At 28.7% G+C, this 14,934-nt stretch overlaps 1 protein-coding gene and 1 pseudogene across 1 annotated transcript; one reads left to right on the top strand and one right to left on the bottom strand.

Annotated features, from left to right (window-relative positions):
• Window positions 1-1,178: 1,178 nt before the first annotated feature.
• Window positions 1,179-2,518, bottom strand: LOC125824613 (salutaridinol 7-O-acetyltransferase-like; annotated as a pseudogene).
• Window positions 2,519-6,046: 3,528 nt separating this feature from the next.
• Window positions 6,047-14,014, top strand: LOC125824386 (protein DETOXIFICATION 32-like). Its single transcript, XM_049503756.1, has 8 exons — window positions 6,047-6,373; window positions 7,527-8,068; window positions 8,928-9,014; window positions 10,216-10,272; window positions 11,000-11,238; window positions 11,786-11,904; window positions 12,649-12,735; window positions 13,951-14,014. The coding sequence occupies exons 1-8, from the start codon at window positions 6,110-6,112 to the stop codon at window positions 13,996-13,998; spliced, it is 1,443 nt and encodes a 480-aa protein (XP_049359713.1). The 5' UTR covers window positions 6,047-6,109; the 3' UTR covers window positions 13,999-14,014.
• Window positions 14,015-14,934: the final 920 nt, after the last annotated feature.

The following is a 14,934-nucleotide window of genomic DNA, read 5'->3' as shown; positions in this document are numbered from 1 at the left end:
ATTGTGGAAGTGGGAAAGTGGGAGAGAAACTTGGGAGTTTATTTTGTGGTGGGAAAGGGGAATTTTGTATTTGTTTTTGTTTTAAATTTCATTGGGGGGGGGGGATTTTAGTCGGTAGCAAATTTTAATTTTTGAGGAAAAATGGTAAGCATTTAGGATTTTGTTTGGACTAATTAGGTTAAAAACTTTTTCGTTTGGACAAATTATTGCACTTGTTTTAAATTGCTCTATATTGAAATGAGTTCAGTCATATTGAGTTGAATATTCAAAGTTGAGTATCCAGAGTCGAATATCATATCTTTGAGTCGGATATCATATCTCTGAGTTGAGTATCTTATCCTTGAATACTTCTGAGTTGAGTAAGTTTGAGTAGTTTTGAGTATCCTTGAGTATACTTGAGTATTCCTTGAGTTAAGAAAGTTTGAGAAGAGATAAGTATGTTTCCTTTTTATCAAGTTTCAAGCTTATGTTTATGCCTTAGAATTCCCCTTACATGCTCGTACATTCCACGTACTGAGCCATTTGGCCTTTATCTTCTCATGATGCAGACACAAGTATTCAGGATCCTCAACAGGAGCTTCATTGATACATCCGGGAGTTCGAGTTAGCTATGGTGAGCCTCCTTGCTTTCGGAGGATTTCATTTACTTTTTAGTTTAGTTAGGATGTCATGGGTCTTGTCCCGACTTCCATCTTTATCAGTTAGAGGCTTCGTAGATAGTCAGTATAGTTAAGAAGTCTGTATTATTCCTTTATTTTATTAAATGTTTTAAAGACTTAAGTGCCTATTTTATGGCGAGTTGAATATATTATTTTTATTCTAAGTTGTTCATTTGAGTTAAAGTTTCAAAAGTTGAGTTTATTGAATTTTATTTTAGTTTTAAGCTTTTGCATGCTTAAGTTAGTCTTCCGCTTGTAGTCAGCCAGGATAAGGGTTCGCTTGGGGACCAACAATGGTTCTTGAGTGCCGGCCACGTCCAGGGTGTAGACTCGGGTCGTGACAAAGTAGGTCACAAACAATTGATTTAATGATTTTTATTACGCTAAAATAAGCGTTTAAACGAACACACCAAGCAATAAAAATAAAGGTAGAACATTATTGAACATCAATATATGATGTCCAAATAATAGCAATAAAGCTTTATTCAAGTACAACAAACACACGAAAATGTCTACTCATCACGTGAAAGACAATACATCTTTGTTACATTCAAATATGTCCATGTAGTCTTTCTTCAAATCTGCTTGAACAATAATTTCAGTGCCACATTGTGTATCATACAACCAAAACATATCACTACGTCTCAATCCAAAACTTAGCAAGCAAGGTTTTCCCCAACCAAAATCAACTTCATTAATAGGGAACCTACATAAACTTGATGCCATGCACACATCCACTTGTTCATTTTCTTCCCATTCTTGTATTTCTTCATGAAACTTGGATGCTAGGGAATATATGTCATCACTTGATTTTACAAATGATTCATTGGTTTTTTGTATTACGTCCTTGATCAATAGTAAAATTTCTTGTAACTCCATTCCTGTTTCTCCCGGTATGAATTTGACTGGAACTTCAAGAGCGAAATTCCCAAAAGAGTTTTCGTATCTTGGAGAGTCAATCTTACCACGTAAATTCACAGGGACACTCAATAAACAAGGTCTCAAACGTCCATTGTTTTTATGTTGAGAAATATTGATTAGAGTCCTCCATAGAAAAGCAATCACCAACTCAACTCGTGATGGTCTGAAATAAACCACTCCAACATTTTCCCTAAGTTTTAATATCGCGGATTGATTTATGACAAACCTCCTCACAACCATTTTAGCAAAATCATGATAATGATCATCTCTAGGAGACTTGACTCTTTTTAACAAATGATTATAATTTGTTGGTGGAAAAATGGTACCAAAATCGTCAAAGGTGAAGCAATTGATCTTATCGGAATGAATATTAATTCCCATTTTACTCACTTTAGACCACTCGTAAACAAATTTCAACGCTGTGAATCCATCAATAACCGCGTGTTCAGAGCTCATAGATAAAGCTATCCCCGTACCACACGCAAACTCCGTCACTTGCACTACCACTAGTGGTGTGATAGACAAATTAGAAACACTACGATCAATTTTCGGGCAAAAATCCAATGCTAGGTCGATATCTTTCTTTGCATCGTTGAGGAAATCACAAAATTGAGAATCAACTTTTGCCTTTATAAACAAAACACCTTCATCATGACAATTGATTGATTGACCATCAGATGTAAATCTACCTGATGAGTTAAAAGCTTGGACAATGATTGTTCTAGTCGTTCATGTATAATGGAAATTTTAGTAAATGTGGAATATTTGATTGGATAGAAAAGAATACAAGGAACGTGCATTTGGAGAGCAAATTGATCAAAGAAAGATAATTTGTAAAATTTGGGGTGATCAACATCATTATCATGATTTGACGTAGGGAAGGATCTAATGAGATTCTTGGAAAGGATGTTAATCTTTGTAAGAACCTTAGACTCCATTATTTGGTTTTGAAGGTGTTTTCCATAATATCTCCAAATCATGCCATCAATATATAGCCTTCATGCCTCAAAGATTGGATCCATTTAGTGCATTTCTTATAATATTTTAAAAAGAAATTAAAGGAGGCCAAAAGGCTGATGTAATCCTACAAGTGGAGTAAAGTAGAATATATCCATATATTATCCCTAAATCATAAAGATAGAAAAATTATTTTCAATAGACCCTTGACTATAATAAGGTCTTCCAAGCCGTCTAAAAAAAGGGATACAAATATAATAGCAATCAACAACTAATCAATGTGAAATGCAATAATCTGAGCACAAAAAATAACAGTAGAAGTCGAAATCGAGAAAAAAATAATTACAAAATAATACTAATCTATAATATATTAGAAGCATGAAGATTCTTAGAAATGTTGTTTGAACTTTTTGTCTTCCTTAAAACTTTGCTTATACAAAATTTTATTCACTATATTTTTTTCATATGTAAAGTAATATAAATCTTTCCCGAACCTTTAGGATTTTAAAATCAATTAAATATTATTTCTTTATTTGTGCGGAAAAATATTAACAATAATCACGGTAGGAAAATCCTAATTTGTCATGGGTTCGAAGGGATATGAACTAAAATATTACTTACTAATTATTTTCTTACTTAAACTACAACAAATAATTAAGATCTTAACATTTTGCACTTTATAAATAAACGGTAAAAGAGTTAAAATAGTTTTTGAACTATACAAAATAGATTATTTATTTATTTTGTTATATTTTGGGTATCAAAAAAGTCGTTACTATTAACTTAAGAGACCACAAATACTCTTAAAAATTAACAACACTAATATAATATGTCAGTACATTATATAATAATAATTCCGCTGCCTAAGCTTGCCGGCTAGGATAGTCACTAAATTTTGACCCAATTTATAATTCAAATCCTATTTTTTTGTCTAGACTCGACCCACTAAAATTAAGAGATAAACTTATCACCATTAAACGTGTTCAATTCCTATGTTTGCCACCATTTCTGCCTTCTCTACAAAGCAAACCTCTTTTCAATATTCACACAATTAATTTCATGTATATATATATATATATATATATATATATATATATATATATATTATAAATAAAATAAAGGGTTGGTTGAATCTCTTTGAATTACTGGCATACTGCTCTTCATTTTTATTTTATTTTTGCTTTTTCCATGGTACTGTGGTGTATTTATGGCTTAATAATTTAAAGGTGGTTGGATCTAGAAAGAATGAGTAAGTATTTAAATAATAAATTGGATCAAAATTTAGTAGGTATTTTAGTTGATAATTTAGGTGGCAAAATTAATATTATGTGACTTGTTATATCATTGTTGTTAATTCTTAAGGATATTTGTGATCTTTTAAAATAATTGCGAAAGCATTTTTTATCTAAAAATGTAAAGGATGATAAATAATCTAATTCACATCGTTTAGATCTTGTGTGGTAAAATATCTATAATAATAATAATTTTTTTAAATATATGTATTAAGTTAAACAGTAACAACTAAAAATTAACAGAGCGAGTAAAAAGAACTAGAAACAACGAGTAGTCACCAAATAGGAAAGTGATCGACATGTGTATTGAATTGCATAGGCGGTGTTTTAGCATTAATTGTTTATTATTTTAATTATTTTTTAAAGATTAATATTTAATACTGTTATAAAAATAGTCATATCAATAATTTTCTTCGTGTATGTTGAGTTGAAATATGACAAACAATAGTGAACGAAATAAATATTTCGTCCGTTTCATATTAGATGGACAATTGTAATAATTTATTTCTGGGGCTATTTCACTTGTTATATTTTTTTAATTTATTAATTATTTAAAATGTTAATCTTTCTTAATAAATATTATTTCTTTTAATCCTTTTTAATAAATAAAAAAGAGTTAATCTAAATAATCATAATTTTAAGTATGTGTATATGCACTTTATTAATTTTTATGCTAATTAGTCAATGTTTATTTCTTTTTAAAATAATAATTACTATTTGAGTAAAACTAAAAAAATAAATATTCAACTACTATTCCCCATGTATCTATTTATATGTCATTTTAGATTTCAAGTGTCTTAAGAAACTATATAAGTTTACTATTATAATTTTATTTAATATTCTGTTAAAGTTAAGTTTTAATAAATAAAAATAAAAATAAATTAATCAATTAATTTTTCTATGTCGGTCAAATTTATACTCTCAATGGTAAAATAGTAAGAATAGTTTCAATTATGCATTAATTTTGTGAAATGACAAATATTAAAAACCATCTATTTTTAGTAAGGACGACATATAAATACTCACCCCATCTCATATTAGTTGATCATTATAATAAAACTAATTGACTATTATAGTTGTCAATTTTACTAAATCAAAAAAACATTAATTAATTTTTTTCATATTATTCTTGCAATTATTTTTTTTAAAGTGTTCACATTTCCTTATAAAATTTCTAAGAAGTTTTTTAAGGAAATATTAATTAATAATTATTTTTTTATTTATAATTTTTCAAGCATAATATAAATAAAAGAGTAATGTAAAATGGTCAGAAAATTTGGTCAGAAATTCAAAAAACCTATAATATTCTTTTTATTTTAAAATAAATTATTTTTTTCTATTTTTTTAATTAAAATGTATTAAAGTTAAAAAGGATAAAAATATTTTAAAAAATAAAATAATATAACGTAAAATATGTTATTTTATCCTTTTGGCCAAATTTTGACTGAAAGGATTTTTTCAAATAAAAAATGATCAGATGAATGGAACATAGGGTAATATTATATGATATTCTTGGAAAGGGTATGACCTTAATATAACTCCAAGATTGGATCGTGCATATCTTATTATTGGGAGTTGTGTAACATAAATTCAATTTTTTAGGAAATGACTGTTTTAGCCCGTGCAACATAAATGATTGAATACTAAAAATAGATTAAAATGAATTTATGTTCAATCATTTATGTTGCACGGGCAATAATAACAACTTATCAATATAAAATGGGGAGTGATACACAACAAATAGGGGAGAGTACAGTAACTCAAAGAACAAAAAAAGAAGAAAGAACAGTCGAAATTGAAGAACAAGAAACTATAGAAATAGTGCTAATACTACTGATAAGAAAGAAGATCATCAAAGTATCTATCACCAAGCCTGTCTCGCAGAGAAATAAGAGAACACTCAACTATCAATTAATTATCTTCTATCCTAATTCACTATCTCTAAACTTTCTCATTGAAGGTTCATAAGTAATTAAGATTAAAATGTATCATGTCTTGTCTAATCATTTCCCAATAAATAAAATCATAAAATGCGTGGCATATTTAATAGGATTGTCATAATAATTTATTTCCTTGAGGCCATTTTACTTGTTATATTTTTTTATTTATATCTATTAAAAAAATACATATATTTTGATTATCATATTTTTATTTACTATTTTAAATTATTTCATGAGTGAGGTATGACTTATGAGAAAAATAGAATATATGCAGATTAAGTATATTTGAAAACAAAAAATTAAGTACTCACCAACTAACTAAACACATCCTCCTAGAGAAATGGAGGAAGATTATCACTATTTGCCTTCTTTTGATTCTGAGCATGATATACAAAGAATTGATGGAGTTAAAACTTTCTTCCATGAATTCTCTATTGAATCAAAGAAGTTATGGAGTCTTGCTTCTCCAGTAATTTCAACTTCTATATGTCAATACTCAATTGCTCAAATCACTCAACTCTTTGCTGGCCATCTTGGAGTCCTACAACTTGCTGCTGTTTCTGTAGAAAACTCTGTTATTGCTGGACTCTGTTATGGTGCTTTGGTAATCTATTACTTTTTACTTTCTTTTTTATTCTGTTTGTCTCATAAGGAGTGTTTCTTTCTGTATCCGTCAAGATTCAGTGGCGGATTTAGAATTTTCACTCAGGGGATTCGAAAAATAAAAATATAAATGTGTGTAATAGAGTGCAAAGTATAGGAATCGGACTTGCAAAGTACAGGAATCGAACCTGCAAACTAGGGATAGTACCCACACCCAAGTTACGCAGTCCAGTACCATTGAGCTATCTCTTCCATTTGATGGTTAAAAAATAGTATATGTACAAAAATATCGAAAATCTACCCTATATATACAATGTAATTTTTTGTCGAGGGGGTTCGCTGGCGCCCACGTAGGTCCACCCTTATGTCAAGTGACACCCCTTCGTCGAAAAATTATACTTCCTCTGTTTCAATTTGTTTGACATACTTTTATTTTTAGTTCATTTAAAAAAGAATGCCCCTTTCATTTTTTTTTAGAAACTCTTTAATTTCAACTTATCATATGACATGTTTAAGACAACAAGATTAAAGAGTATTTTGATACATTTGACATATCTTTAATTTTAGACCACAAATTTCAAAAGTTTTATTTACTTTCTTAAACTCTATATCATGTCAAATTAAGTCAAATACATAGAAGCAGGGGAGGTATTATATAGATAGGTAAAAGTTTGGTTTTTATATCAAGTGTTAACTCCTCTTAACATAAGTTGAAGATTGAGTGCAATGGTTAATTAAGGTATTGCGAAATTTCCTTAAGGTTGTGTGTTTGATCCTAATTAACAACATAATTATAATTTTCTGTTATTCCTTGGTGAAAATTCTAGCTCAGTTGCTATAGCAAGTATCGAATATGCGCAAAAAGATGTATCAACGTGCGTTGTACTATTGTGTATTTGCTATAAAAACACAAAATGTAGTTAGGTTTCATAAATTTTTAAAATCATAGCTATGTACCATAAATATAATATAAATGTTTGTCACGTATGTATGTAGGTAGTTTTTGTGAAAAATGAAATGTCTATTCCAGAGAAACCTTCTCTGTTTTTATTTTAAATAAAGATGGATAAATTAAGTACAGTTTGATGTTTAATTGGGAATATATATCATTAATTTGAAAATCTTATGAAAAATATTTGATTTTTTTCGAACAGTTAGGAATGGGAAGTGCATTAGAAACACTTTGTGGACAAGCATATGGAGCTAAGCAAGTAGACATGTTAGGTGTTTATTTGCAAAGGTCCTTGATAATACTCAACACAACAGTATTGGCCTTAGTATTTTTCTACTTATTTGCCACTCAAATTCTGGTACTCATTGGCCAGCCTATGGACATAGCAAAATGGGCAGGTAAATTTTCTCTTTGGATGATTCCTCAACTATTTGCCTATGCAGTGAACTTCCCTATTCAAAAATTCCTTCAAGCCCAAAGCAAGATGATGGTTATGGCCATAATAGCCGCGGTCGCGCTAGTTGGCCATACCCTTTTGAGCTGGTTGTTCATGATGAAAATGGATTTGGGGCTAGTGGCTGGAGCTGTAGTGCTAAATGGCTCATGGTGGTTCATGGCACTTGCTCAATTTGTTTACATTTTGTGTGGGACTTGTGGTGAAGCTTGGTCTGGATTTACTTCCAAGGCATTTGAAAATCTTTGGGGATTTGTTAGGTTGTCACTTGCATCTGGTGTAATGATATGGTAAGTCTCTTAAAAAGCATGTTTATATATTATGTCTTACGTATTATTTTTTTTTAATTATAATACATAAACATGACTCTTAACTTGGTTTCAGCTGACAATTATGACCTTTAACTTTTGGTGTGCACATTAGTGCTACATGACATCCTATATGCCAATTTTCTGTCCTACGTAGCGTCCTACGTGTATTATGCCACGTAGAATACGTGTGCCTACTTGTTCATTTTTATACAAGTCTAAGTGTCTACTTCACCCAAAGTTGGAGGGCATAGACGACATCTGAAGCCAAGTTAAAGGGTATATTAATGTATTATGCCTTTTTTTTCATGTGAACTCACCTCGTCCCAAAATACTTGTCCCATTCCATATTTTTCGAGAGTCAACTATATAAATTTTAAAATATAAAATTAAGCTAATCTAATTTAGATTTAAAAAATTAAATTAATTTCGGAAAAAGGCATAATACATCAATATGCCATTTGATTTGGCCTTAATTCACATTTATGCCCTCCAATTTTGGTTGTGCACAAGTAGACACATAAATTTGTATAGAGTTGAACAAATAGACACGTGTATCTTACGTGGCATCTTACATGGCAGTTTGAGTCATATGTGGTGTCCTACGTGTATTATGTCATGTAGGACTCATGTATCTACTAATTGTTCAACTTCATACAAGTTTATGTGTCTACTTGTGCACACCTTAAAATTGAAAAACATAAATGTGAAATAAGATCAAATTAAAAGAGAATTATCACTATCTTTAATTTCCTCTTTAATTATTATATCAGGAATTGACATGCAATTACTTGGATCAAATTAGTAACTAATAATTCTTTTAAATTTGTAAATTGTGTAGCTTAGAGTATTGGTACTTCATGGCTTTGATTCTCTCTGCTGGATACGTAAAGGATGCAAAAATTGTTGTTGACGCAGTCTCCATATGGTGAGTTTACGATGATTTGAAATCATAATTTCATATTGCATGTTTAAACTCAAGCTTAGAAAGTACAATGCCTAACATTAATGGTATATAGTGAGAAATTTTCTTTTGTAAAAAAAATTAAAAAGGATAATTTATGGTTTATTGTACAAAGCATGTTGCATTAGCAGGATTCATGAAAGAATTGTACTCCGATAAGTGTGATACATACGAATAATACATAATTGTGTCATTTAACTTGACTTCATTTTACTTTTATGCCCTTCAACTTTGAGTGTGCACAAGTAGACACTTAAACTTTTATAAAGTTGAACAAGTAGGTACATGAGTCCTACGTGACATAATACACTTAGGATACCACGTATTACTCAAATTGTCACGTAGGATGCCACATATGATACATGTGTCTATTTGTTCAACTTTATACAAGTTTAAGTGTCTACTTGTGCACACAAAAAGTTATAGGACATAAATGTGAGCTAAGACCAAATTAAAGAGCATATTTATGTATTATATCTATATACAATTTATCCTAATACAAACATTAACGACTATTTCACTTAATTCTATTTTTGTAATTTTAGTTATATAACCTCTCTTCTTCTTCTTCTTTTTTTTGGCAAAGGAAAAAATTCTATTAACCAAATAAGCAGTATGTCTCTAGAGTTAATCCTAGAAAAAAAAAGTTATATAACCTACTCACAAAGTTAAAAAAAAAAAAAAAAAAAAACATAACATATCTACAAAAATAACATAAGAGATAATATTTCTAGATGTATTTTTTTTCTATTCAAATTTTGATCAATTTTTTATACACTAAATAAAAAATTAAACATATATTCCCTTAAGAGTATAGTTAGTTATTTTTTTTTATAAATATATGATAGTTACTAAATAATGTTGATAAATATCTCATCGCCATTTTTCTTTATGCATTTTTCTCCTTCATTTTTATTTGCTTTTATTTCATTTTTGTTTCTCTTTGAATTTGAATCAAATTGTATAAAAATATGTATTGTTCAATCATGATTTGGTGACATGTATTTTCACTTTAATTTATAAATCTTAGATTAAAATGTGTTTATACGAATTTTATATATATATGTTGTTTTAGGCAGCAAACACTAAAAATTATTTCTCAAGTCCATTAAAGAAAATATTAACTCTTTTTACTATGCTTAATTTTTTATTTGATGTTTTGCAGCACCAGCATAGTTGGGTGGATGTTCATGTTGTGCATTGGTTTTAATGCAGCAATAAGGTAGGTCTGTGTGACATTTTCGTTTTTTAATATTCAAATTACGTAAAATTTGATCAATATCATAAAATGTATTTTTTGATCAAGTTGATATGAGAAGAATTATAATTTAAGTAGTATTTTTGTATTGTTTTTTAAATATATAAATTTTAATTTTAGAATATCACTATTAATTTTTTTTTTCTTTTATTGAAAAATATTTAGTGGCTATTTTCATAAATATTTTTTATTGAATCAGTGAAAAAAGAAAAAAATAGTAATATTTTCACATGAAAAAATAAGGAAGTTTCTCAATATTTAAGGGAAAATCTATTTTCCATCAAGCATTTTTTCAGTGAGCTAGTTTGTTAAGACGGGAAAATCATATTTTATAGCATAAATTTCTCATTGATTCGCGATGGTAATTTATTTTGTTTCTAGTAGTGTATTGATTTGATCTAATCCAGTTTAACTTCAAAGGTTAGTCAATTTGACTCTTCAAAAGTGAAATGTGTCATATAAATTTGGCCAAAGATTATCATTCTGAATCATTTGATTTCTCATATTGTCATTCAACTAATTGTTATTATATCTTAAAGTCACTTTCTTAGTCGTTTAAGAAAAATGGAATAAAAAAAAATGATCACATTTTGAGATAATAAGTATTAGTTAAATAACTATCTAAGAGATATCAACCTGATTCTGAATAGAGTAATTAACCTAAAAAATGAATTTGTTTTTTTTGGTGCAGTGTTAGGGTGTCAAATGAACTAGGAGCTGGGCACCCCAGAGCAGCAAAATTTTCAGTCATGGTGGTGTCAATTATTTCACTTTTATTTGGAGTGATAATTACAATAGCACTTTTTCTTGCTCGAAGTCGATATCCACCTTTGTTTACAAACAATTTTGAGGTTCAACAAGTCGTGTCTGAACTTACCCTACTTTTAGGAACTACAATTATGCTTAACGGTCTTCAACCTACCCTTTCAGGTATATTTCCTTCGTCTCAAAATACTTATAGTGTTTTCTTTTAGAGAATCAAAATCAATTACTAAATCTGTCTTTTTTTTAAAAAAAAAAAAAAAAAAAAAAAACAGTCTCTGTGTTTCTCAATTCTTTCCTTTGACTTTTTTTTATTATTTTATAAAACGTGCGATAATTTTATTCATTCAAATAAGGAAGTTGTGCATCATATTATCCTATAAACTTACAATTTTGCATCATATTATCCTATAAATTATGTTTCGCATCCTTAAAGAATGTAATCCTCGTTAGACATTAATTTGACTTCAAGAGGTAAAAAAAAGTTAAAGATCAGCACATTTGAAAGACAACAATTAATGACCAGTTTATTAAAATGACCAAAATTAAAGATCAATAGATTGAAGGGTAAATCATGTAACTAAATGATACAAATATCTGCTCTAGGATCGGCATTTAAAAGTAGATTTAGAGAAATAACTTTTGTATATTTAACTAGCGAATATAATTATTTTAACCGATCAATCAAATATTAATACAAGATAAATGATTCTAGGTGTGGCAATTGGAGCAGGATGGCAAACATATGTAGCTTACATTAACATAGTATGCTACTATGTATTTGGTATTCCTTTGGGCCTTATTTTATGCTTTTTCCTCAACAGGGGTGTTAAGGTAATTGTAATCTCCTCCTCTCCTTTTTATTTTTATTTTTATAGTATTCTTTTTATTTTAATTTACGTTACAATATTTTATTAACTATATAGAGTTTAAAAAGGAAGAAGGGAGTTTTTTGAAATTTGTATTTGAGTATGAATTACTCATTTCTTCAGTTAGGAAATGACTATTGTTAATAATAAAGGTAAATAAGGAATTAAATGACAAATTATTTCTTAATTTTTAAAATTAAAATAATAAAAGTGGACATCTATTTTTGGTATAATGAACCAGTGAAAGTTGATGGAGAAAGTATTTCACTAAGGGTACGCAAAAGGCAATTTAAAAATTAAATTATTTCAAATTATAGAAAGATAATACTCTCTCCATTTTAAAATAAATGAATTTTTGAGGTGTGCACCCCTATTAAGAAAATTAGTTAATAATATCAATTAAAGGATAATTTATCCATATTGTCCTTTTGTTTCTTCTTAAAACTAGATTTAGAGTTGAAAAACTCATTAAAGAAAAAAGTAATTTTGGAAATAAATAATAAAGACATCCTTGGATTTTGAAAAATTCATTCATTTTGGAACATAGAGAAAATGTCAGAACCTTATTTCTTAGGCACTAAAGAGAGGTTTTTTTTTGAAAGACAGATTAAAAAAAATACAAAACAATGTTGGAAATTTTATTGTATATGATTTCTCCAATCTCATGATTCTTCTATTTCTTTTGGTTTGTAAACTATAAAAATTGTAGGGCATGTGGATTGGAATGTTGTTAGGAACCATACTTCAAACAAGTATTCTTATTCTCATGATTTCCAAAACTAACTGGAAAAAAGAGGTAATGTATTACATATTCAATATATTTTTATTTTTCTCAATATGTTTTGAAAAGAAATTGCAATATGGATGTGTTTGATATGAAGGAAAATGTTTTTCTAGAAAACATTTTTTGAAAAATAAATGAATTTCTTACTTATTTTTTAGTATTTGATAAGTAGTGGCGTAGCCACATGGTGGTCAGGGTGTCCAATTCGTCGAAAAAAAATATTGTATATACAAGTAAAAATGATACACGAAATAATTAAATAACATATTTTGAACACCTTTATCATAACAAATTGTTATAGCCCAGTGGTTTCACCTCCTTAGAATGAGAAAGTGCTATTTCTGGACACCCTTTGTGAAATCTGGCTCCGCTAAGAAAATATTATTCCAAAAGACTTTATATGTTATCTAGCAAAACACTATAAAGATGGAAGGAACTGAGATGGCGAATGGGGGTTCAGGGGAGGCAGGGTCAGTGAGCTTGTTTTTGGGAGGTCAAAAGTCTTTTTTTTCTTCTTCAATAAATGCTTATTTTTAAAATGTAAGGTATTTAGACTAAATTTTTAGAAAAAAAAAATAAGTGTTTCGAGGAAATAACAAGAACTATTATTTAGAAGCTAAATAAAGTAGTTTTTTTGAAAAACACAGAAAATATATTAGAATCATTTTTTTAAAAACGTTTGGCCAAGTACTTAGTATTGCTCAAAAGCTTTTTTTTTTCTTTTTTTTTTTAGCTTTGATTAGTCAAAAACAAACTATTTCTCACAAAATTACTTTTTAAAATAAGCTAATTTTGAAAAAGTTGACCAATCAGCGGAGACAAAAAACACTAGTGATTCTTCTCATTTGTCTTAACTTTGATGGACAGAGTTATCTAGTAACTATTGCTAGTGGGAGGTGGTAGGTATCCCATGAAATTAGTCAAGGTGCACGAAAGCAGACCCGAATACCATGATCATTAAAAAAAAGAAGTTGACCAAATAGACTAAATATAATTTATTTATTTTTAAATTGGGGGTAGGGGAAGGGGAAATGGAGAAGGAATTATAAGGTGCGGAATCGAACTCTCACTAACAAGGTGGGAGTTCAGGTAGTCAACCAGCTGAGCTATTAACATTTTTCAATATAAATATTTATATCACGAAAAAAAATTAACAAATATTTTAACAAAAATAACTTAATAGATACCAAACAGAGCTTACTACTTTCATTTTTCTACTTATTGCAGGCTTTAGTTGCTGAAGAAAGGGTAAAAGAATGGAGAGGTAGCAAATGATTAAGGGCTTGTTTGGACATGATCTTAAATAGGTTTGATGTAACTTTGAAATTTTAATTGGACAAGTGATTTGGATTTCATAAATTGTAATTTTGTAATAAATATCAAAACTTCATAATTTATGAGAACTATCAAAATTAGTTTCTCAACTCTATTACAATTTTACCAAATGAGAAAATCGCGATTCATAAATAAGGTATTGAAATATTCTAAGCCGTCACATTAATGAATCACATATTTTCATTTTATAAATAAATGTTTGTGATTACATGATATTATAAACTCCCAAATAGACATAATTTTACAAAAAAATGACTTTGTTCAAAAAATCAACAATAGTGCTAATCAGCTCTTCTTTAATATCATCCTTCCATATTGTATGCACAATCTCTGAGAGGGGTTATATTGTCAATATGACCCCCGCAAAGTTTTGCCCTAATTTAGATATAGATATAATTTTCATATTTTATTTAATTTAAATATGCTATTCGCTTGTCTTTACACACGTGTAGTCACACACTCTCACCAACTCAGTCATCTTAATGTCACATAAGTTTGGTCAATGGTGAGAAGGGTTTGATATATTGTGTTCTACTGAGTTTAATGATTTAGTTGGTAAAGAGTTAAGTAGAAGGATACATAATTCAAACTCGGACAAGCATAAAGGTTTATTAGACCATTTTGCAAATTTATCATAATGCGTATTTTAGTATACTTCTCTTTGTTTTTAGTTCACCGTCGTTAAATATTGATAATTATAGCTTCTGCATGACTCTGTATTAATTACCTCAATCCCAACATATCTAGAGTTCACAAAAGAAAAAGCTCAAACTAATAAGTAGAACATTCATGTTATTAGCAAAAACTTTATTACAAGTACCTAAAAGAATTGATAACTTTTTTTAAAAATAACAAATTAAATTCCTCACATAATTT

This window comes from Solanum verrucosum, unplaced genomic scaffold (assembly GCF_900185275.1).
Source record: "Solanum verrucosum unplaced genomic scaffold, falcon-dt-bn FXZP01000022.1, whole genome shotgun sequence".
In the NCBI taxonomy this organism is placed as follows: domain Eukaryota; kingdom Viridiplantae; phylum Streptophyta; class Magnoliopsida; order Solanales; family Solanaceae; genus Solanum; species Solanum verrucosum.
This window is presented reverse-complemented; position numbering and strand designations above follow the sequence as displayed.

What these genes read in the sequence shown, in the direction of transcription:
- LOC125824386 (XM_049503756.1), top strand. Translation starts at nt 6,110, where the DNA reads ATGGAGGAAGATTATCACTATTTGCCTTCTTTTGATTCTGAGCATGAT. An exon ending in GGTTTTAATGCAGCAATAAG is followed by an intron (nt 10,273 to 10,999) that starts GTAGGTCTGTGT and finishes TTTTTGGTGCAG; the next exon opens with TGTTAGGGTGTCAAATGAAC. An exon ending in TCCTCAACAGGGGTGTTAAG is followed by an intron (nt 11,905 to 12,648) that starts GTAATTGTAATC and finishes TAAAAATTGTAG; the next exon opens with GGCATGTGGATTGGAATGTT.